The sequence below is a fragment of the Fringilla coelebs genome (genome assembly GCF_963513975.1).
Source record: "Fringilla coelebs genome assembly, chromosome: 2".
Taxonomy (NCBI): domain Eukaryota; kingdom Metazoa; phylum Chordata; class Aves; order Passeriformes; family Fringillidae; genus Fringilla; species Fringilla coelebs.
The window spans coordinates 20,715,858-20,740,513 of NC_140029.1; the positions used below are offsets into that span (position 1 = coordinate 20,715,858).

A 24,656-nucleotide genomic window follows, 5' to 3' on the forward strand; every position below is an offset into this window, starting at 1 on the left:
CCTAGGGTGCAGGGAATAAAATCTACTGTACTGTACAAAGCAGCTCTGCACAAAGCTGTGCAAAGTGGCCCTGCCAAAGGACCAAAGAAGCATCACTGTCCCGGGCCAGGCAAATATACAGCTCACCTGAACTTTGGGGGCCTTCTATACTATAGAAGTCCCCACTGCCTGAGGTACACTTGCACTGCCTTAGAAAAGCACATTCTGCAGAACCAGCAGAAACCAGACCAAGAATCCAGATCTCCTTTGATCTGGACCTGTGGTCCCTCTGTGCTACTTCCCTGCATTTGGGCAAGAGCTCTTGTTTCTCACATGCCCAGCTTTTGGTGCACAAGTGGTGTAAGTTAGCTCAGCCAGCTGTCAACTCTGAGATAATTCACACCCTAAAAATGCCTTGTTATTTAAATGTAGGTGCCTATTTGGTGTTCAGCTCATTTCAGGTAAGAAAAATTTCCAAGTTAGAGGTGTTCTCTAAACATACACCTCAGTGCAAATTCTGAATGAAAATTATATCCTTTAAAATAGTCATTATTTCACAGTAACCCTAGCTTTTTTTAAAAAATTACTCATAACATTCTTTAGGAACTCTGCTTTCTAAATGCAAATCTAATTACAAGCCTTTGTGATTACTGAGAAACATACTGATAGCAGCTGCTGCTCACAGAGGCCACTGAACAGTCATTGCCAATTTATTTTGAGAACAAAAACCAGCACAAAACAAAGTCAGTCATCTTAACAGAAAGCAACTATACTGTGAAAATGTAGCAGCCTTTTTCAAAGTAGAAATTCAACCCATGGATTATCCATACTGGTTTTTTCCTTTTTGATTTAATGTACTTAGTCCAGGTTAATCTGGATCTGGGTTATGGTAGCCTTGGTGCCCAAAAGATTAAGGTAGTAAGCAGTTCTACAGATGCCTGCTTTACTGACTGATTAATCTGCAGGATTTTATTTTTTTCCCCCTTCTCTCAATGCAAATGCAGTTTGATTTGGATTATGTAGGTCACAGCACTACACTCTCATTTCCCTCAGATGACATGCACTATGCTGCTGTTTCACCATTTGAAACACAGCAAGATAGTGTGGTACTCTATGTTGTTATTTCAAGGTTTTTTTTTACTTCTGCAGCTATGCTGCAACTTCCTTTAATTAAAAAAAAAAAAAAAAAAGCCATATGGCTGCTCAGCATTTACTGATCTGGTCTGCCAGTCCAGATCAGCTCTCTCAGTTTCTTTCTTTAAAAAAGAAAGAAGCCATTTTCCCAGTAACATCCTGTTTAGTAACATCCCAAGCAGCTGAAGCTAACCTCTAAAGCAACAATTTTTCAGGTGAGAAGGCCATAAATACTAAGACTGTCATATCTATTAGGAATTGGATTATGATTACCGATGGCTTTGTACCCAGATGAAGGAGCCTCTGCATGCAGCAACTGTGAACTCACTATGTCCTTTAAACAGCAGAAAACCTGTATTATGTTCAATATCTACTGAGCCAGAAGAGCTGCAGTCTACATCTTCAGACTGGCAGATGAATAATTTATAGCTGCGATTTCTGTACCAGCACACAAGAAAACAATAAAGCCATTCTTGCTGATCTGACTAGCAACACAGAAGGTGGCTCAGCACAGCACTGCTCAGGTGGCTTGCTGCTTGGCATGCTTTTATGTAAATTATACTCTGCTTTCACCTCACCCCCCCATTCCTAAGGAATTCAAGCCTCAAACCAGATAAAAATTGTTATACATTAATTATTTTTACACTCTTCAGCAGTTGCTGAAATTTTCCTAAGGGCAAAGGGGAAACTTCTACACAGCTATACATGGATTTTCCTTAGTACAAAAAACACCTTACAGCATCTTCAAAATCTGATCAGTATTTTATAATTGTAGTAAACCTACATTAAACTCAGTACACAAGACATACACATTCCATTCTTGTTAGCTGGAAATACAGGGATTGGCTCAAAAATTTAAAATAAAAAAATTAACAACTCTATATGAAATTCCAATACTTATTTCAAAAGTAAAAAGCACCACCCCGCATTTCTGGTTTGCAGAGCAGAGAATGACAAACACACCAATCATTCCACACTGGACTGCAATTAAGATATCTCATAACAGAACTACCAGTTTCCAGGAATCAAGAAACAGGTTCTGGGCATATGGCCCATCCAAAACTACTGAAGTCAAAGTGTGCCATTAAAATGTTCAGGTCCCTAACAATCCCTTGTTAAACTGTTGCCAAATAGGAGAAGCTGGACCAAGCCGCATCTTCTGTCCATTTAATAAAGATGTCTTGACCCACTTACAAAGAGTTTTATATGTTTTCTGACAAGATCCATGATGAAAGCCCATTGAACTGAGTGCTTCATCTCCATGAGGAAGAGCAGGGAGAGAAGCAAGCAGCAGGGTATGTGTGCTACAACATGTACACTTAAGAGGAGAAGATGGGAGGGTTCTGCTAAAAGCCCTTTGTGAAAACCTTCCTGTGTCATATGATTAGTGGCATATACTGAAACTGGGGGATGGATGGAGAAGTATGGAAAGGGTAAACATGATTTTCCTGTTAAGAAACCAACAAAAGTAAATGGCACTCTTGCTTATAAAAGTTTTAGTATTTAATTTGTTGAGCAAACAAGAAAGGTTTAATTTTACCTCCCTCCTATTCTGCAATTAATGAGAATGAAACTAGTTCTAGCAAAATCATGAATGTGACAATCACATGTGGCACCAGATAAAACCAAATTATTTAAAATGAAATGAAATCCCTAATTTGTCTAAGTAGTACAGACACTGGATTCAGCAGCTGTCTAGCAAGAGGGTGAGGGAAGGGCTCTGCTGCAGCCACACCAAGCCCCTGGCAGTGCCCAGCACACTGAACAGTGTGATGCAGAGGGAGGCTGAAACAACACAGAGGAAACAGAAAACACAACAGCCCCCTCAAATGCAGTGCCAGCCACGCCTGCTCTGAGCCACAGGTGGAAATCTCTCACTCTTAGCGACTAAATACCGTCCTAATAATTAAAAATCATTTCTTTGGGACTGGATTATCAAGTACACCCTGGCAGCTGATTTTTAAGTAGAGAGCTGACTTGGACAGAAAAGGTTTGCACACCAGTGCATTACTGGCTTAGGTAAACAGAGTTAAACTACATCACTTTACTTGATCAAACAGAACATTTCCTCCAGCTTATCCATACTGGGAACAATGATTAAAATATTTTGTACCAAGTTACTAATGAGATGAATGCAATGACATTACTGCAGGTCAACACTTTCTCCTACCACACAAATGTCAGATCATCATTGTAGTATCTAGGGAATTACAGTCACCTTTGATCAGAAATTAACACCAAAGGATGGGGATGAATAATAAGACTGCTTCCCTCCCTTGTGACAAGCAACTTCAGTGAATCCACCAGGCTAATTAATAATCTCCCACAATCATTATTAATTTGGGAGGCAGGAGGAATATTTTGCTGTTCATGAAAACAAAGGGGGAGGAAAATAAAAAAGGAAGGTGTGTCTATGTTCCTTCTCTCTCAAGACAAACCCAAATTCTGGACCAAGATTTCAAAAATTTGGAACAACTAAAACCACCACCAGCTTCAGTGGGATACATAAGCACTCTTGCTTCTTTTTACATAGTGAGAAATAGAGAAAGATCTCAAATGGAAAACAGTATTTTAAAAAACCTCCTCAAAACTTCTCCCTTTGAGACTTTCCAAAACACACAAGTTGGAAGAAGCACCTAATATGAAGTACCTAAATTCACAGGTGTACACTTAATTCATCCCCACAAACAAACAAAAAACCCCCCAGAACCAAAAGAGGCTGATTTTTTCAACTGATCCTGCTCATCTAGAAGGCCTTTTATTGGAGGCTGTTTAGTCAAACAAATTCACAGTTAATGTAATGAACAGAACTCAGAGCCTCCCATTGCACTTTTAGACAGGTCTTTTACCTTCTTCTCTGACAAGTCATGATCCAGCTCATCTTCAGAATCATCTTCACTCTGCTGCTGTTGCTGCTGCTCCTGCATGTCCTTCATTTTAATCAGCAGCTCTGCCTTTGGTGCAGATGTGCTGTAGTAAGTAGAATTGGTTGTCAGGGAGATGGCAGATGGTGCACTCTGCTCCTCTTTCCTGGGAAAAAGTCAAAACTTTCATTAACTGCCTTGACACCCTAATCAATGAAAAGAAAGGAGAATGTTCTAGAGCTATCATTTCCCCCAGCAAGCAGGGGGTTCAAGAAAAAACCATTACCTATATAAATAAGATAAATAAACACTGTCTGAGAATAAAATCTGTATGAATTCAGTACACGCTCAGCAAAAGTTAAAACTGAAACCATGCATAAGATCATACATCATAACAAGAATTGAAATGCATCAAAGATATTGCAGCTGGAAACAAAATGGAAAGTTACATTTTACAAAGTAGTGCAAAAAAAATCTCAGTGTCATACACAGTATCCTTTTGGATTGGGATAGTACAATTTTTGATTAGAGAATCAAACTTCTTGAGAAGGATACAACTTATCAGATAATTTGTATCAACAAAACAAAAAAGTAGAACATCAATGTGGATGGAATTATTTTCTTTCTTTGATCTCATTCACTTCTAGGAAATGCCTCATGCCTGCTTCAAGGTGTCATCATAAATTTTCATCATATAAAAAAGGCAAGAATATTGTTCCTTTTCCATCCAGTTACTAGACTGGATGATCTTGGTAAAATATGCAATCACAATGAAATGGCAAAAGTTAATTAATTCTTAAGTTGTCAAAAACTGGCTTTCAACCATGTCTTGGAAATCTTTCATATTGTACAACACTCTTGTTTCTGTCATTAAGGGTATCATTAGTAGTATATGCTTGACTACTATTTTATCACAGAAGTCTCAGAAAAGACCCCCAACAGAAGGAAGACTCACTTCCAGCCCCCATGGAATACTGACACACTCTGGATAGAAGCTTACAAAGACATACCAGCTTACAGAAGGTAATACTCACTTTTCTTCTGAAATTTTTGGAGAGGGAACTTTTGGCAGAAGCTTCCTGCGCTGCTGAGCTTCTTCTAGGAGATGTTCATCTTTAGGGAATATACCAACCATCAGATCCATTGTTGTTTTTATTTTCACGTTAGGATCTAGTATGTCTGCTAGAGATTTATCTCTTCCCACAATTTCTCTGGCGAGTTCCTCTGACTTCCAGTCTTCCAAGGTCTTTTCTTTGGCCTTCACATAGCTGGATGCTTGCGTGGCAGCACTGCTGTCCTTCAAGTTGCTCCCAGGTTCTTCAGCTGGTTGAGGGTCAACTGGTTTGGTTCTGGCTTCTGGCTCTGGCTCTACACCTTGCCTGGTGTAAGCACAGAATCGTGAATAGGACTGCTCAGAAGTGCTGAGTGTTTTAATCTGGTCCTTTTCCAAACCACTGGGTAAAGCAGGAGGCTCCATGGTACTGACGAGGCTCTGCCGACTCTCTTTCTCTGCGCTGCTCTCAGAATGAACTATCTTGATGGGAACCATTTTCACTGTAGTATTGTTGTCTATAACCCTTTCAATTCTGGAAAATAAACAAAATTCATCCTTAGAAATGGAAGAACCTTAAATCTCAATTCATATCTGCAAATCAGAGGGGATACCCAAAAAGACAGGTGAGAGAGTGAGATAATGGATTGCTCCTAGCACTGTATCTCAAACCCTAAATCTGCATGTTCTTTTCTGCCCACAAATTTTAAATAGCATTATTAGTTCATTTGTAAGGGCTTCTAACATCAGCCTTGTACAATACTCATGATACAGGATTTCTGTTTGTTTCCATGAACACGAAGTTCCAGTCTCAGCAGCCAGGCCCCAGATTTCAGACAGCACTACTGAATCACCTTTAACCCTTTTGCTACCATGGGCACAGAGGAAAACATGCCCTCAACCCACCCTCACTGCCCCACACAGATCCAACAGTGGCCTCTCCTCTTGGCCTGACAAGCAGCTGAGCTGCCTGGGGAGTCTGTGACGCCCTCACATCAATTCTCAGCTCTTCTAAGGGAAGGGACAACAGACCAGATGGGAGCATCCCAAAGGCTAGGTTTTTCCTGAGCTACAAGAATAACAAAGAATCACACATGGGAAAACTGGAAATCATTCAAAACTTAATTACATGGTTAAAAAAAAAATCTTCACTTATAAAATTTCACATATGACATAGAAGCTTAATAAACAGATCCTACCACAGTGTTCTAGTTTTCCACTTAAAGAAGAGAAACCAGTCACTGAAGAGGATAACACACAATTCTGGATATTCTTTTTAAGAGAAGCTTGTAGCAGAAGTTCTGTACTGCACAGCACAAAGGGCCACCTTGGCCATTCAGTAAGGCAAGGTATTTAAATCAGATGCTAATTTAGATTTTTAAACTGGACAATAACATGTTAAGTAACATTCCAGAGACATCTGTAGCGTATGTAAACCATAAAAGAAACTAAAGTCTAGTTTAGTGGTTCTGAGTTTGCAAAAAGTTTAAAATTATTGTCATAATGTGGGTTTGGAACCTCTACAGCAAGGAAAGGAACATTGCCTACTAGCTAAAACATCTGGTTTTGTCTGGCTGGGTAGCTTGCCGCCTTTCAGATAAGTTACCAAGACATACTACAGCTCTTTCCCTCTAACTGTGGGTGTGTCACCTCCCTAAAATAAACTTATACTTTTCTACTGTTGGTAGCAGCAGAATCTGCTTGACTTGACTTTTTTTTCATCTTGTATTTTAAATGTGTATTTGCCTCCCCAGTAGGTATTTACCCAGCAGGTGCAGCCCCCCAGTAGGTAGGTTAAGTGTTTGTGGATATGCTTTGACATACTGATCCAGCTCCTGGGGCAGGTTTCCCAGCCCATGCTGAACCTCCCCACTCCCATTTCATCAAGCTGTTTTCATTCAAGGGGACTGTCACTTTGAAGAGCTCACTTCTGCACCCACTGCTTAGACCCAGCCCCCCACCTGCAGACTGGGACCCTCCTCCTGACTGCAGCAGAGATGGGCAGTGCCCAGCCACCACCCCAACCCTTTCTTTTGCTTACTTTAATTAAAGTCCACATATTTGAAGCCCCATTAGAATGTGAAGAGGAAAATATTTTAGATTTTGGGGGAATTATAAGATGAATGCCTGTATGGGGGGCAACTGGAAAAGAAGTGAGTGGAGGGCAATTCTTCATCTAAAATGCCCAGCATCTGTTATGAGACTTTGAGTACATTCCTCTCAGCCTAGTCAAAGATATTCCAAAAACTTAAGGCATCACAAAATCAATCACTCTCAGTAAAAGCAAAGACAGTTCAACACCAGGTGCTTCAAAAATTCTGTTTCTGCAATCACTACCCTTCTGATTTCTGAAGCTTTTCCATTTGTGGAAAGGCAGCATGAAATTTTGACTTGCAGCAACTCTGCTTGTGGACGTTCCAAAGCTTAACCCAACCACAAAGAGTCCCTCCTCGACTTGAGTTTAGGTTCAGTGGAAATCTATGGATGCACTCTTTTCAGCTTTGCTGTAGCTAAACAGCTGTCTTTGGCATAGCTGAGTTGTGTACACCATCAGTACACCACACAGTAATGTGTGCTTGTTTGCCCCACACACATCATTCTGCCTAAATCACTGTGGGAAACCCTGCACACACACTCACTTTGGCCTGCTGATGAACAAGACGCTCCTCTTAAAAGAGTACAACATTATAAGCTAACACCATCAAACATTAGCTGCCCCCAGCATGCACAGTGGCATGTCCAAATGCTCATACACAAGGAGCCAATAGAAACAGTAAGCCAAATCTGATTAACTATGCATTAAGATAAATCTACTTAACATATTTTATTCATATTAAATAAATACCATATCAAAAGTTCTGAGGTATGGCCGCCACACTTGTCCTTTTTGGCCGAACCCATTTTAGTGAGTAATTTAATAATTAACTGGGGATAATACATTGTGTGCAAACAAGAGCTGTCTGGGCCTAAAAATTTTAAATGTTAGCAAAAGATTTGCAGGGTTAAGGATTTCATCATTCAGATACGGGCATATAATCAGGCACACCTCAGTGCTCATTTCAATATTAAAGCTTAGCAAGAAGGAAGGGCAAATACAATTGCCTTTCTACGCATCCTTCCTATCTGTTCATAAAGCAATACATTCAGGAAGTCAAAGCAAAATATTAAGGAAGTCATTATTGTCATCTAGCTTAGCACATGGATTCTAGGGTTCATATGACATATTGAACTTTTAATTGTAAATTATATTATTACTTCATGTTAAAAACACAGCAGAATGAAACCTCATTTTTTCCTCCAGCTGTAAGAGGAAAAACATTAAGGCTTATTTAGGAAAAAAAGTGATTCATGTTTTCATGTCATGAGGCAAAATGGAAAACAGCCCGAGTTTGTTCAACCATTTACATTACAGTAAAGCCATGCCAACGGCTTTTGCTCAGAGAAGCAACCTCTGCAAGAATTTAGAGGTTTTGTTTTCGTTCTTTAACCATGAATTATAGTGCTGAAGGATTTATGAAAACCAAGATTTCTGAGCTTCCTGGAAGAGTTTGTTATCTTGTGGGAGAATAACCTTTTATGATGTTAGCAGCATATGACAGATGCAGCAGTCCATTAATTTCAGCCAGTTGTCTAGTTCTGAGTTTATCTACCCTGGGAAATGACTGACAATCTCCTACTGAGTGTTCAGTCTTTGTCAACATAAACTGTTGAGGACCCCTCCACAGACAACCTGAAGTGCCACATTTCACTGTAAATGCAACATTAAGCCAGTCATGATTTGGCAAGTGTGTATTATTCTGTGTGTTTTCAAAACAGATGTTCTCACAAAGGATCCAGCTTCCCTTCCCACATCTGCTTTGTCCCTCTGATTCATGTTTATATACAGACTCAGGTAGGGGAAATGATGACAGGGACTTTTCTGACTTTACCTGTACTTTCAGAGGAAAATCCCTTAGAACCCTCCCCTTTCATTTTCTACTAACTACCAAGTGTAACACCTGGGCAGCACAAGTGAACTAAAAGAAACCACAGACCAGCTGAAGGACATTAGTGGTACCAAAAGGAATTTCACACAAGTCTGTGGTCTCTAAAATATGCTGCAATGGCTCAATGCCTAATGAACTTGAAGAGTGTGTAAAGAAAATTAAGAGACAATCAATAATAAGGTCTACCTGGGCAAAAAGAGTTAATAAAATAGTAAAGGAGTTACATCTAGTACCTGGCTGGGTTTTCATCCTGTAGGGACACAGGAGGTTTATCAGTGAGCTTCTGTGGTGCAAACTGGGGAGAAGGGGACCTTGATGACTCCATGCCAGGTTTTTGAAGATACCGATACTTGGAACACTCAGACTTAAGGTGTGTTTTTTCTTCTAAGTGCTGACAAACATTCTCTGTGGATGACACTTGCTGGAGCTGCTGTGGATTAGCACCCTTCAGTTTTCCATTGAAAGCTGCAGGGCTCTGACAGAGAGAGGACTGACTGGCAAAGACTTGGGTGGAGTTGGGGGATGAGGACAGAAAGGGCTGGCTGGCTGCTACCAGCAGAGATTCAGAAGAGGCGCCGAGCGATGGTGCAGAATGATCTGGTCGCCTGTATTTATCTCTTTTAGGTGGTGGTGGCCTCTGAGGAGCAGGTCCACGCTTCTTGTTCAGTGGCACCGGCTCTATTCTATGGTTTTCCTCTCCTTGGCCCCAGGACTGACAGGAGTGGTTCTCGTTCAAGGTCTGTGGCTCAGAGTAGGGCAGGTGAGGCAGGCTACAATCCTTGCTCTTCTCATTCACATTTTCCTGAGAGTATCGGTAGTCGCTAGGCAATGTCTCAGACCTGCCTCGACTCTCGTGAGGCAGAACTGTAGGTTCTTGCACGTGCAAAGGTCTGACAGAAGACTTCCACTTGTGGCCTAAATTCTGGTCCAGTTGATCACTCTTCTCTTGTGGGTTTTCCCTCAGGGCCCCTGTGTCAGCTTGCCTAGAGAAAAGAACATGCTTTTAGTATGCTGATGATTTATTTCCTTCAGTGCAAGGCCAACGCACCAACCCAGGAAGCTTGAACACCGAGACTACACCCAACATTGAACGCCAACTCCTCCAATCTATGGTAACTGTACAGCACAAAAACATCCTCTCATGTATGGGCACACATGGTGTACTTAATCTAACATGATGAGTCAAAACATAATGTCAGGCTAAATTAGAGTACGGAGCGCCACAGGACGCGACACAACCTCTGAGTAACCCGAGGCACTGCACTGTGCACAGCTTAGTTAAATGCACAGCCAAACAGCCAAACATTGGTAGAAAATAAAACTGTCTCCAGAAGAGCAATTCTAATACTATAATTTAATTCTCTTCTTGCTCCAAAGTCAGTAACAAAGTGTGTGAAACACGTTTCTTATCTAGGTGCAATAACACTTCAGTAACATTTTTAAAGGTGAACTGAATACCAGGACTTTAATTATCAATCTGGAGGTTGAATTTTTGTGTGTCTGCTGAAAAATGAAATGAGAGCAAACAAAATGTTGGTTGAAGCTAAAAAATTGGGGAAAGAAAAGTCACTATCTCTTGAATTAAGGCAGAAAAGAAAATTTAGAAACATTTTCTGGTCAGACTTATTTTAAGGTTGAACTTCTTTTGCCCTGTCAGCACAAATGACAAACAATGGCCAAAAAGGCCTTATCCTAAATGGTCTGGGGTTTATTTCAGTTTCACACTGTCTCTCTAGTGAGGAAACAGCCTTTCACAGCTCCATGCTTGTCCTTTGCCACACGACACGCAGTACATTTGTGCTCATCAGATAAAGACAAAGTGGGGAAGGAGCAGAAGGAGGAGAAAGTACCTCTGGAGCTCTGAGAGGAGACTGGTTTGCCCTCTGCTTTAAAGGAGGCTGAAGAGACATTTTGAGCTTAGAAAACAAGCTGCAACTAAGAAGTCAAAGGCTGCAGAGAGCTACTAATGTAAATTATACTACTGACAGTGCTGGTCTCTGTATTAAATAGTAATCCTGTAGTGATGCACTGTCCAAGCCTTCTTTTGACAGGACTCTGAAAGAAGCATCTTTCCCAGCCTATTTGTAAAATAAAGTTTAGTTGAATATCTCAATGTAAACATGTTATTAACTTCACTGTAGCAGTTTTGAGATTGTCTATAGGCAGTTAACACTACTGTGTAAGAAAACAAAATTTGAGATAAAAGCACTTAAAATAGCTATTAGCTTAAAGTCTGTTGTAAATTCAAGAAGGAAAAAAACTGGAGTAATTACACACTGCATTTCTATTTTAATTAAATTAAAATGAATATTTAAAATGAAGTTTTATGGAAAGATAACTGATTAGATGTGGATTCCTGAGAAGTCACATACACAATCTTTCTCTCTCTCTCATGTGAAGTGTTAAACCTTAAAATTCGACTTTAACTGGTAAATTTTAAATTTAACATGAATGAGGAGATTAGTGCTGTTGACATTCAAGTCTCTTCACATTGCTCCCACCTAAAAGTAGTTGGTTAAGACAACTTCAAGTTGTCTGACAAATTCAGAGTCAATTCTGATTTACAAAACAGTATTTATCAACTCCTCCTTTAAGAGTAGATGAAGGACAGTTTTGTGAAGTAAAAAATTATACAAAAGGCCCAAAAGACCAACACTATTCAGATTTGGTTACATGGCATCTCAAGAATCGGCTCATTTTCCCTAGTGAGTTCAATGCAAGCAGAACCAGGCCTGTAAATAGATCCACTAATTTTAATGGAAATATTTACCAAATGAAGACTGCAGGCCTTACATATGAAATACTGTGTTTAAAACAGCGTTTTTCATTGTCTAGCACAATTTTCTCCTCATTAACCCGTGCAAAAGCTCTTCAGGCCTCCCAAGTCATCTTCACATCCATAAGCCACAACAAAAAACAGTGCAACAGATGCTCTCAGGCGCACAGAAAAATCAAGGGTATGACAAAAAATGTTGCAAGGACAGCAATTACGTGCATTACCTCAGCCAGTTTGCAAAGTATACCATGAACTTGGCATGCACATTGGGATTGGGAGTGCTGGTGGAAGCAGACAGGACAGAGAACACCACCAAACTGACACATCTGCATATCCAAAACATGTAACCAATATATTGGTGTGTGTGTATAGACATATATATATTTATCTGGCTCAAAAATAATGAATGCTCTAGTAGTCCTGTCACTTTCCAAAACTGAGCAAAAGGACAAAGAATTACAGCAGAGAGAAATTTAGAGATGCCATATTTGCAAACATGGAGATAAAATTCAGAGATTACACACACGACCTCATACAGCTTCCATAAAATTAATAAAAAATTTTGCAGTGCCACATAGAATGGGTCTGGAGAGGTGGTGGCTACATTCAACACTGAAGCTAAATTGCATTCAGTGTGAGTGCATCTTCATGCAAAACATGCTCATCACATTATTTTGGAGAGATGTAAGCTTACTGTTCAGAAAGGAGGAAAAGAAAACAAGCTTCAAGCCCCAGGAGAACACAGTGGCAAGAACCTGCAAAGGTGTTACATTATTATCAATACTGAGAAGTCCACTAAGCCGCTTGCTATTTGTCAGTGCATTATGTAACAATATGCCCAGAATACAGCTGGTTTGGAAATGAGGCCCATAGGATTATGCAAAGATAACATACAACTGAAAGGAACTCATCATTTACAACCAAACATCACAAAGTGAGAGACAGAACAGTTTTAAATAATCTGAAAACAGGACAACTGACTTAAGTACTATTTTCATTCTAGATAACGAACCATCCAACATCAAAAACATTAAACTCTTAGCTATCTTCAAAGCCAAAGCTCCCCTACCCCCATAATACAATGCCACAATTACCAAAGTTGCAGGAGCCTTTCTGAGACAACAGAACTGGGAAAGCTCACACACATTCCCTACCCCAGCGTGGCGCATTACAGCTTTCACTGTCAGGCAACTTACACCAGTCACTTAACCCGAGCTGCAAAGGAAGTGTAATTAAGAGCCTCATGGTATTGCTACAAAGTTGTATTCAGTAAGGGTGAGTTTAGTACAGGAGTCTAACACAAGTCTTGTCTACTGCATTTGTTTTTAGTATTTTTCTGTAGCAGCTTTCATATAGAAATGGCAGGAGGCAGAAAACCAATGTAGGCTTCTAACTGAAAAGAAGGAATTGCTTCATTACACAAACCAGTCCTTCACATTTTTGAGAAGCTCTCATTTAGCAGAGGGTTCAGCATTCCCAGAGGGGATCTGTGTAGAGAGACAAGAGGCTGAGCACTCATCAATGAATGCAGGAGGAGCTCTGCTCTGTGTCTTGCACTTTCCCAGTGGCCACAGCCACCCCAGCATCACTTACTGCAGTGGGGGTGGGAATGTGGATCTCCATACTGGCACAAAGTACTTTCTACCTAAATTGACAAGTACCTCTCTCAGTTTCCTTCTGGCCCCATTAGCTTGGGACATACACACTCAGACTGAAATGTAAAGGGCATGTAAAGAATAAGCTGGGCAAAAACCTCCCAAGTCTCATCCCTAGCCTGGATACCTCCAGTCCCCCGAGCAATAATACGACAGGCTATTCCAACAAACCAGAGAGAGGTAACAGTAATGTGAGCTCTTGCATGAAGGTTAAACCATGTACACATACACACACATTAACGTGGAGCCTGCCAATGGAGTCAGTGAGCATTTACAAAAATGAATCGTTATGTATAGATGCCTATCAGAAGAATAACATTTTTGGTTGCCATAAAAAACAACTCCAAATCCCTTTCTTCATTTGCCCCATACTCAAGACTTGACTACATCTGAATAGAGAGATAGAATGATCTGATCCAATGCTGTATCTCAATAAATGAAAGCGATTTCAATAAACTCAGTGTGTTTGATTTTTATCTGTCTGATTTACAGTTTCTTGAGAACACTTCAGGCCAACCCAAACAGTGCCACAAGACGCTCCAACTTCAAAATCCCAGACTAGATAAGCTTTGCAAAAATGCATTAGCCAACATTTGAAAAATGTATCATTCATTAAAGACCTGACCTCTGTGCAAAAGTTTCACCATAAAACATAAGCACAGTTATGTAACCAATGGTATGTCCTGCACTAACTCACTGGCAAAGGAGAGCAAATGGAGTGGCTGTTTCTGATTTAAATTCCTTCTCAAGAACTACAAGCTACACTGGAAAAAGGCCTTCATACCTGAGTATGACTCTTCCATGAAAGTCCTCCCCCTACAAAAACAAACACTCTCAAAATCAAGGCCACAGTTTTGCAGTCCCTTTAAAGTGACCATATGCAGATACTCTGCCAGAAGAGGCAGTCTCCTTCTTAGACACTTTGAGCTTTGCCTTCCTGCTCTTTCCAGCATACTAGCAGTAGAAATTGTACTGTCCCAGAGAAAACTGGATCAAGGACCTGACCTGGCTTGAAACAGATAATTATGTGGCTTAAAGCAATTGGGAAATACTGTCTTTGCATATGACAAAATCCTGTTTATAGGCACAGCTCTTGCCAATACTTTTTAAGCTATGAACTTCATGCGCTGAAACTATGTTTTAATTGCGTATTGGTCTGGCACGTGGCACACTGGGATCCAAAAGCACTTCTGCAATAATCCACAAATAAGGGGAAGTTTCTTCTATCCAGTATAGCTCTGCTTGAGACAACACAATGCTATGAAGTTAGAACGGGGTGCAGAGGGCAAGACTGTTGGAAATTCAGGAAAAAATTTGCCTCTAATGCCACATTTTAATCCATATTGATAAGCACTAACTAATGTATGATGGGTGTTTTCTATGATTTCAGAAACTTTAAGGGTTCAAAGGCATCAGCTCCCCTTAAAGAATCCTCAGTCTGAGTCCCATATCTTTTTTTTTTTTTTCCAGAGGGTCCAGGACCACTTAAGCCTTTAAATTGGTTTTACTATTGGAATACTCAGGAGACACAACACAACACCACAATTTGGACATACAATACCAGGGCAATTGTTTCATCACTGGCTCATTTTTCTGATGAACTCTATCTGCTTTCACTACTGAGTCAGTACAGCACACACTATCCATCACATAGCAACACATGAAACATATTCCAAATATGCTGTATGAGAGCTTTATGAAACTACTTAGAAATCTTAAAAGATAAATGCAGAGAATAAAGAATCCTCTAAAGAACCATGATGGCCGTACCCTAACAGTCATGCCATGAAGAGGCACAGCATACAAACCACTACAAAGAAGCAGAGCTGTCCACTGCCTTGGTCTGAAGAGACAGATGATGGCAACTAGCATCCAAGAAGCACTGCTGAAGCAAACGGTCCTAAAATCAAAACACGTGTTATGATGAAAAGAATAATGAACACTGAATGGTGAGAGAATGCTTTCTCTCTCTCAAGGGGAAAAAAAAAGGCCTGTCAGAAGACAGCTGAAGGTACAAAACCAGGAAGATATTTCACAAAGTATATCCCACAGCACATCACTGGTACACTACAACCCGTTTATCATGGTGCGAGTCTTGGTTTTTCAATTCTGCCTCTGAAAGCCTGTTAACATTATCTGCGCCTCAATGGCAGCTATCTGTTTAGTCAGTCACACTAAATACAGCTTAGTTGTTGCACCCAATGTGATAAAGCAAAATGTCACTCTACCTTAACAACCCTTGCCTTATCACCTGGCTTTATCACAGAATGAAATACGATAACAGACACTGCTTGCCAGTCCATCGATCCCATCAGAATTTCTCTGTCCTGCCTGCATGGCAACATACACACTGCAATGAGTTTTCATATCTCATTCTGCCTCTCTAAAAATGTTACCTCTTTCCCACGAAAATCAGAAATAAATAAATAACAAAGAGCATATCCACTCCAATTCTGCAGTAAATAAACAAAGTTATGTTGATGGATGGATGCAGGCCAGCCATGGGTAATAGCAAAAGACACAGGCCCATAACAAAAATCTGATTAAAATTATATTTCTTATAGCAGCACAAGGATCTCTATGCAGAAGAGAAGAATCTTGTGGGAAAGGGCAGGGGGAGCAATGCTTTCCTTTCCTTAGTTCAGAAAACAAAAGCCCCTCCTCCATTCTGTTGCACATCAAAAATAAACAATAAAAGGTAATTTTTATGGCTGTATTCTTATCGCTTTATCTATTGCTTGGCTCTCCTAGCACACAGGGGATTACCTGCATGGAATTAAAATTACTTCTACTCAAGTCAGCCAGTTAATGTGCTCAGTACTTACACACTGAATTCAATCATCAGAATATCCCAACAGTATAACGAGAACCATCATATTACACAAATGGCAACCATCGCAGAGACAAAAGACAATATTTTCCAACACTGCTAACAAGGAAATCACAGTCACATTAAAAAATGTTCAAAGAAGAATGGTTGTTTTGTCAATTTACTAAAAAATCCCCTACATTCCAGTTGCCATTCCTTTGATTTTTTTTCATTTAGACTTTTTTGTCCTGATAATGCTGTTGCTATTTTCTTGTTGCTATTACTACTAAAAACAGCTGCTTGCAGCTGAACAAGAATTAGGTAACAGAAGACAAGCTATAAAATGAAACACTTTGTGAATAACAACTAGGTCACCTGGGATTCTCAGGCATTCTCTCACCAAAAAGAACACATAGCCAGCTCATCTCTAAAGGAAAAAAAATCCTAAACCAGTTATTTAAATTAATTAGCATGCACACATTTCAACAGCCATCTTTTCACTCTGAGCCACACTCACCCGTTTGCTTCTGATAGTCACATCCAATTCTCTTACACTCCCAGCTAACAGCTCCTGCTGCTGTGGAAAAGGTCTTCGTGCAAGCCTGTACTCACAGTAACAGGCTTGCCAGGCAAATAACAAGATGAAAAGCTCTCGCACCACCCCTAGCCGAGAGGAACCCTGAGCCTGGCACCCTGAGCCACAACAACGGCACTGCAGCCCTCAGTCCAGAAAACAAGTATTTTCAAAAGGCACTGCCTTCTAATTCCAGTGTGCATGATGCCAACTGTGAAAACAAAAGCTGCTAAAAACAGCGCGTGTGTGCGAGCATATGCACACAGAGCATCTTAGCTGGAATTAACTCACGTTTTCCCCCTATTCTCCCAACCCATCAGCAAACAGAGCAGTCGACTGCACTAAGGAAAATAAAATTCTGTACCAAGCATTGCATCATTGCTAATTTGCTACTGTAGCTTTTGCTGATAGAGGCAGAAGATGCAGCCTGTTCTCAAAGACCTGAAGAACAAAAGAAATACTGTATGAATTAACACTGCAAATTTCTGTTCACAACTGACAAAAAACAGTAAATAAGGCACACACCTCTAGCCATTTCTTTCATGCTTTAACACTAAAGACAAGACAATCTTACCAGAATTTACAGCTTTTTACCCATATTCACTGGATATGTGAGCTTTGCATCCTTGTAAATGTGCCAGCCAGTTTGAAAGCCTTGCAGAACTGAATCTGTCTCAACCTCTGCGTCTCATTTACTGTAACACAGAGGATTTTCAAAGCCATGCCTCACAACAGCTGGCTTGTTTTTGCCTGCTTCCTATGATTGACAAGTTCATACAAGCTCTGTCAACTTTAACCTTGATAAGTGAAGGCTTAGTCTGTATTGTATGTTACATCACCAGAAACTTCTGACCTCAGGGAAAAGATCTCAGAGACTTCAAAGCTTTTCCTTTCCCCCACCCCCACCTCCTGGATTTGCTTATTAAAAAAAAAAAAAAACAAAAATTAATAGTCCTTCAAATTTTTAAGGGTTTCATTTGTGAAAATCATGAAAATCATTTCCACAACTACAGCTCTCCAAGTTTTAACTATTTACAATGATTTTAAAAGATCAGTGTGTCACTAGGTTCCTTTCTGAACAACATTCAAATAACCAAGTCTAATTCTAGAGGAGAGTGTTCATCAACAGCCCTCCAGCCTGAATTTTTTTGCATGTGTTGTGTGCACAGGCGCCCTCTCTTGCAGATTCTGCAGGGAAAGAACTGAATGCTTTCATGCTGCATGAGCACATTGCCACCCCCACACTCCATCTTTAGAAGGCATCATGGCTTTCATCAGAGCAAAGCTCAAGCTCCTTTCAATTTATCTACAAGAATACATTAAAGACTTAATAGAAAAGTTGTGGATAAGGCTTTAATATGTATGTAAAGATAATTTTAAAGATGACCACTTTAAGAGGAAATTGTTATTTAAACTGCACACAGAAACACATAGAGCAGTTAGACATCCAGTAAATAACCTCCCCTAAAATTTTTCTGCCTCCAAAAGCTGCCTATTTGATTTCAATAGACAGTGAGAATGACTTCAAGAAAAAAAACTCCAGTTTACATAATACAATACAACTGGTTAACAGACTGCAGCAAGTCTGGCTGGCCCATGCAGAGAAATGGAAGCTATAGCTGCCACATTACTTTTTAGCACAAAACTTCACTCACATTTACTGATATAAACAGTCTCCTGTGTGACAGCAAACCACAACCATGTTGCCTAAGGGCTTATAGCAGAAAGTGGACATTTCACAGGCTAGTTTTTAGTACCAGAACACCATAAAGCCACTCCATATGTCAGAAATGCATGAATTGCTACACTGAGGGGACAAATCAGTCACCTATTTCTAATTATGCTTTTCATCAAGTAACTTAAGGGAAAATAAAATCTACAATGCATCAGCACATGATGCTTTTATGACTTTAACCACTGGAGACTATATCTTACATTAGCTCTAAATCTCCATATTCAACAGGGCTACATGAAGATAGCTGAATTTCAAGCAATGCAATAAAAAATGTCTTAAGATGGTTTTCATTCTAATCGTAGTTCCAGGAAAAGCAGTAAGATCAAACCAGAATACAAAAATGAACTAATGTGTACAAATTTATCACTGTTTCTCTCTCCACAAACACTTTTATGTGTTCTTCCACTCCACTCCACTCATATTCAAGTTCAGAATAATGTTTAGGACTTCTTCCAGCTACTCATTCTTGGTAACACCTTTAGGGGCAGGGGAGGAAACTTTCTGTAAGAAGAAACCACCCTCCAACACTTCCTTTTATCAGCCTATGATGGCCTCACATACCCCTAGCTGTCACTGCATGCACAGGGAGGAGAACAGATGTGCCAGGAGCAATTAAAGCAAAAATAACTTTACTTGGTAGCAAAAAGCTGCAAGTAGAAAAAATGGAATACATGAGACAGGATAGCCACCCTCAAGTTTAGAAACAGGGATTCAAAGTTCACCTAATAAAGGTAGAGGGAGAGTCCACATTTTCAAGGGTGTGGAGAAAGCACAAATTGGATGGGGGAGAAAGAGAGCTGTATTCCTGTAGTACTGTAAACCAAGCACAGGTTTTGGAGGCAGTCCAGCACCCATTTAATGAGCTGCTGGTGAGCCTAAGTGGAGCATCTCACTGATCTGCAGGACTCACACCTGACAGCCGCCGGCTGCCAGGAGAGTGAGGAATGGGGAGGCAGCGGCAGGAGCCTGCAAGTTTTAACAATTTATATAGCCACAACCAACCTCCAAATCCCAAAATAATGCATTTGTGATGCTTATGAAGATGCCCACACATCTCTCAGCTCAACTAGCCTGGAAGTTTTAAAATGGACAACAAGAGGAAGAGAAAGACTACAAGTGGGACAATTTATCGTGCAACTTCTGCCTTGATCCGGAGGCATGGGAAGAATCTGGTTAAAACTTTGCTATTTGAAGAGCTACCCTGCCCCAGTGGCCATATAAATTTAGAGAAATCTTTTTTGAAAGATTAAGAATTCACACAGTGGTATTTAATTTTGAAAAGGACATTTCCATACATGAGATGAATATTTTTTAAGAGAACAAGCCAGATGGTATAATGCTAAGAGATAACATGCAACTGAAGATAGAATATATGAAACTCAGAGGAAATGCGTAACGCCTACTGAAACACCCAACCACCATTCTTCCTTCTCTCTCTCTGCCCCCTTCCAAAAGTTGAATTAAATAGCAATTAAAAGGAACATCCACTAGAGAACTTAAGTCCTACTCAAATGAGAAAAATCCAGAACTAACCTAGCAAAGCAGATGCATAAGCAAAATATGGAAAATAAAAAAAATTTAAAACAAAAGCTGAGGTACAAATCCTTAGGGGTGTTAGGATTAAAAAAAAGTAGGGAAAAAAAAAGCACTTCTTCAAACATGGATATCTGCCAAACAGATTGTAGGGATGAAAGTACAATAGTAAGAATACAAAGAAAATAAGGTTGCAGCAGAAAATTGACATGGTCTCCCCTTCACAACTCCACAAGCAAAGAACAGCCTTTGCAGGAACTATTATCAGATGCTGCACACCATTAAGAGTGGGTAGCCATAAGCTACCCAGGCCATATGACAATCACCTGAATCTTCCACAGGAAATTGCTGAACTGGGATCTGTGATGCACAGCTACCCATTCCTCTGATACTTGGACAGCTGCTCGAGCACAGTGACACAGTGTTGGGAGAGTGAAGGTGTGAGGGTGCTGAAGAGAAAGAATGAGGGAAAGAGAGAAAGATTAAAAAAAAATGAACTCATTATGAATCTGGAAAACTTCAAAATCATAAACTTAACATCTGAAATAAGCAAAAAAGTAGAAATTTTATTAAGAGATTCAGCAGCTGCACTAATGAGTAAAATTGACAAAGAATAATTTGGGCATGTGTAGAAAAGATATGTCTTGGATGCACTACCAATCTTAGAAAGAGTAACTACACATAGGGACAAGAGTGATCTGGATGATAGACACTGGATGTTTAGATGAGTTAGAAAATTAAAATTTATCTCACCTGAGGCTCTTAAAAATTTGACTCCCATGAGACAGAGTCCTCACTTGTCTCATCACATCATTCACATCAGAATTCATTAGATATAGAAGATTCACAAAAGGGGTGAAAAACTAGGTGGCAGCAGCTGCTGCTATGAGGAAATTATTCAGGTTTAATAAATGCAAAGTAACCCACAGGAGAGATTTTCCTGTACTTCCCCAACCCTTACAATGATGTACAACAGAAATGACTGCTACACAAGAAGGAAAAGCTGAATTTCACAGACTGTTCTGTGAACGTATAATCTTTGTACTTCACAGCAGTAAAAAAACTAAACAAACCCTCCAAAATAAAACAAAGTTCAAAAATAGGCAAACCAGCAGAGGCTTGACAAGATACCCAGCTGCATGGCTCCTGGTTTGCCCTGGTTTTCTGTTTGCCCCTCCAAGCATCTGCTACTGGCTCACACAGAGAAAAAACCTGTCTAGGTAGACCTTTGGCCTGCCTTTAAGCATCGACACCCATCAGCTGCCATCGTGTACCAGTGATTCAAGGTTCCACTGTCTCAGAGTGTGATATTTATGTATGTCTTATTAGTCAGTCACATATACCAGTACACTGAAAGCTCATGGCAGTGAAACTTGTACTAATTACAAGTGTTCACAGAAACCTAAGGAAGATGAAAGGTTACAGAGGGTTTCTCATATGTGAATAGATGCTCACTCTCCTCTATATGCACAGGAAGAGCTACTGTAGATTTTTCCCATTTTCAAACAAAATACAAACTTTTTGACAGCCCAGACTGTACTGTGTCATTGCTATATGTCACACACAGTGACATCGCTGGGAAAAAAATGGTTTGAGAAATGCCTTAACAATCTGGATTTCATGATAAAGAAATGCTAAGGACATGGACCTGCTGGATCAAGTCCAGAGGAGTGCCAGGGAGGTGATCAGAGGGATAGAACATCTCTCCTGTGAAGACACGATGAGAGAGTTGGAATTGTTCAGCCTGGAGAAGAGAAAGCTCTGTAGAGCTTGTTAACACATGCATGAAATGTTTGCCAAAGTAATTTTTCCACTGATTTCTAAGGAAGCAGTTGCACAAGATCATACCCTTTCTTCCTCACACAGATTGATTACTGCATTCAGCTCTAGGGTTCCCAAAAGAAGTATGGTGAGTATGGAGCCTAGATATTCATCAGGTGTTGAAAAATGTTCCCTGTAAAGAGCCTAATAAAAAACCTGGGAACATGTCTATAGGCTCCTGTTTCTGGATTATCAAAGATTTTTCTAGAATATTATACTTGGGCATTTAGGACAACTTAAGCGTTTAGAAATTATTTTTATTTTGGTTTTGTATTGTAAAGGCTGTTCCTCTGCCTTCAAGAGCTCAACTCAAATAGAAGTAACTACTAAGGTATGAAAACACTGAAGAATGTTTTACAGTGTTTAATTAGAGTTGAGTCACACTGTGGTCCTACACTTGACACGCATATGCTCTTGGACTTGACACCTATTAAATGTTGAAATATTTTCTGCAGCCTGTGATCTCAGATACCATTTTTCACTTTTTGAAGTGATGTAACTTTAAAAGACATCATAGGAGCAAATTAATAGAGCTAGGAGTCCAATGTTCTTAGAAAGTAAATAATGGCAATGGCTGTAAACATCTTTAGTAGATGGCAATCTTAAGAATTAGATCATAAAGCATGATTCTTTTGATGCAGAATGACTTATGCATGCATGTCATGCTGCAGGCAGCCAGAGACTACTGGTCAGAGCATCCATTTCCCCCTTTAACTTTTTGAAAGTCTATTCCAGCTTAGAAATTGTGGAGACTTCTATAAGGAAGGTAATTATATAATCAGTTTAAGTAATTTCATGAATGCAGAGAGACATGTTTAAAGAAGAACAGACTTCACATCCATAAAAAGGTAACCTTTTATAATGAATTTGAAATAGAAAGAGTGGCACAACAAAAATAAAAAATCAGCATTTTTTTGGTTTTACAGATCAGCCAAAATGTATAATGCTTTTAAGTGATCCTAAAGTTAAGAACATGGATAGCATCACAGCAATCCCTCAGTATAAAAACACTAATCTCATGTTAGATGACTGCATCCCTGTACGCTCCTAACAAGGGTGGCCTGGTTCTTCCATAAGAGATGACAATGCTCCTAGAGACCACTATTTTCTCTTCCTACAAAAGTAATACCCTAAACTATTAAATACTGCAGTTCAGAAGAACATGGTGCAGCTCTTCTAAAAAGGGAGATGAAACAACCTGAATTCACTGGAAGCACTCAGTAACCTCAGAGAGGAAAAACAGAGCTCAAAGATGAAAGAGGTTTACAAACTATCTTCATCAACTCAACATTCACACACCACCCTTTGCCCTCCCCCCTTTTCAAAGTACTGTTAATTTACATTTTACAATTGTGTGCTAAAAAATAACAGCCAAGAAAATACTGTAGCAAAATGCTCAGGAGAAAAAAAAAACAAACACCTTTAGTTTTGTTTGTTTGTTTTTAAAGAGCCACTTTCTGTTACAGTATTCTAACCCTTTTTCATTCTAGAGTCAGTGCATTTAAAAAAACCTCTTATTTCATATTCCTGAAGAAAATAATCAGGGAAGCTGTAAATGGTAGCTATTCAAAGTTTATTTCAAGTTGTTTTGGTTTTTTTTTCATTTCTCAAAACATCTGAAGAGGAGGGAGGCCAGAGGCACCCTGCAGTGCAGGACAGTCCTCTAACCACGAGAAAGCACCTGTGGACTCCACAGCAGTCTCTGAGTTCGGGTTCCTGCAAATCTCATGACCACAAATGCAGAAGGGCCACTCCTGTGTTCAGCCCCATCACATTGATTTTGGTGGCACAAAGGCCACCACAGCACACAGGTCTCAATAGCACAAAATAACAGCTGCTGGCTATTTAATCCAAACATAAATTCTAAAATAGAGTATTAAATATGACCATAAGGAAGACCTCACATTTGGTTACTATTCATGTTCTAGAATATACCCTGAATTAGGTGGATTTACTAGCCATTTGCAGATTGCTAGATTTTAAAAATAGAAAGCTAAATGCCTTTAGGGCAGCTCAAAAATCATAAAATCAATCCATGCCATCAGGCCAGTTCCTTTTGAGCACAAGAATTCCTAGTAAAAAAGGAGCACACAGAAATATATATTCTTTCCCATATGACAGCCATTCATTATCACGCAATGGTAGTTCACAACACAGAAATTAAATGACCAAATGAGGGGTTTTAATTAGTTAGTTTTTTAAATACAGAAGGCATATCAAGCCTCTGCATATCAATGCTGAGACAAAGACTGTCAAAGAGACCATTTCACAAAACCTTCTGTAATGCACTAAAATAGCCAAATACCACATCTGAAGTAGTATGTCAAAATAGGTTCCAGCTGAAAAAAAAAGTTACTGCAGCTGGTGCCCAGTCATGTGATTTTCATGGATTCCATGATTATAAAGCAAGAATTGTGCTGCACAAACACTGCTAAAATGCTGGCGTAGGAGTATTATTCACATGCTTTTGTGACTCGGCTTCGGCGCTGGTAGATGGAAATCATTTCACTTGTCCGGAGCTGCTGCCCGCCCACAGCAGCGCGGCGCTCCCGGCCGACCGTGCCCGCCTCCCCCTGCCCTCCCCACGGGGCGCACCCTCCCGGGCTGCTCATTTTGGAACCGCTACCGTAAGTACAAAGGGCTACCAAAAACTAGAAAATAGGGGGTGGTCTCTTCAGCGAAGCCATAAGCAATGCAAAATACAATCATATGAACCCACAAATAAATACTAACTTTTTA

General features: G+C 39.9%; 1 protein-coding gene across 1 annotated transcript in view; it reads right to left on the minus strand.

Moving 5' to 3' along the window:
* Positions 1-24,656, minus strand: part of SHROOM2 (shroom family member 2) — a 115,428-nt gene that overhangs the window by 7,516 nt on the left and 83,256 nt on the right. Inside the window, exons 6-8 of the mRNA XM_084200898.1 lie at positions 9,248-9,997; positions 5,012-5,563; positions 3,963-4,143 (exon numbers count right to left, since the gene is read on the minus strand). Of these exons, the coding sequence (XP_084057024.1) occupies positions 3,963-4,143; positions 5,012-5,563; positions 9,248-9,997 (1,483 nt within the window). The remainder of the gene's footprint in view (positions 1-3,962; positions 4,144-5,011; positions 5,564-9,247; positions 9,998-24,656) is intronic.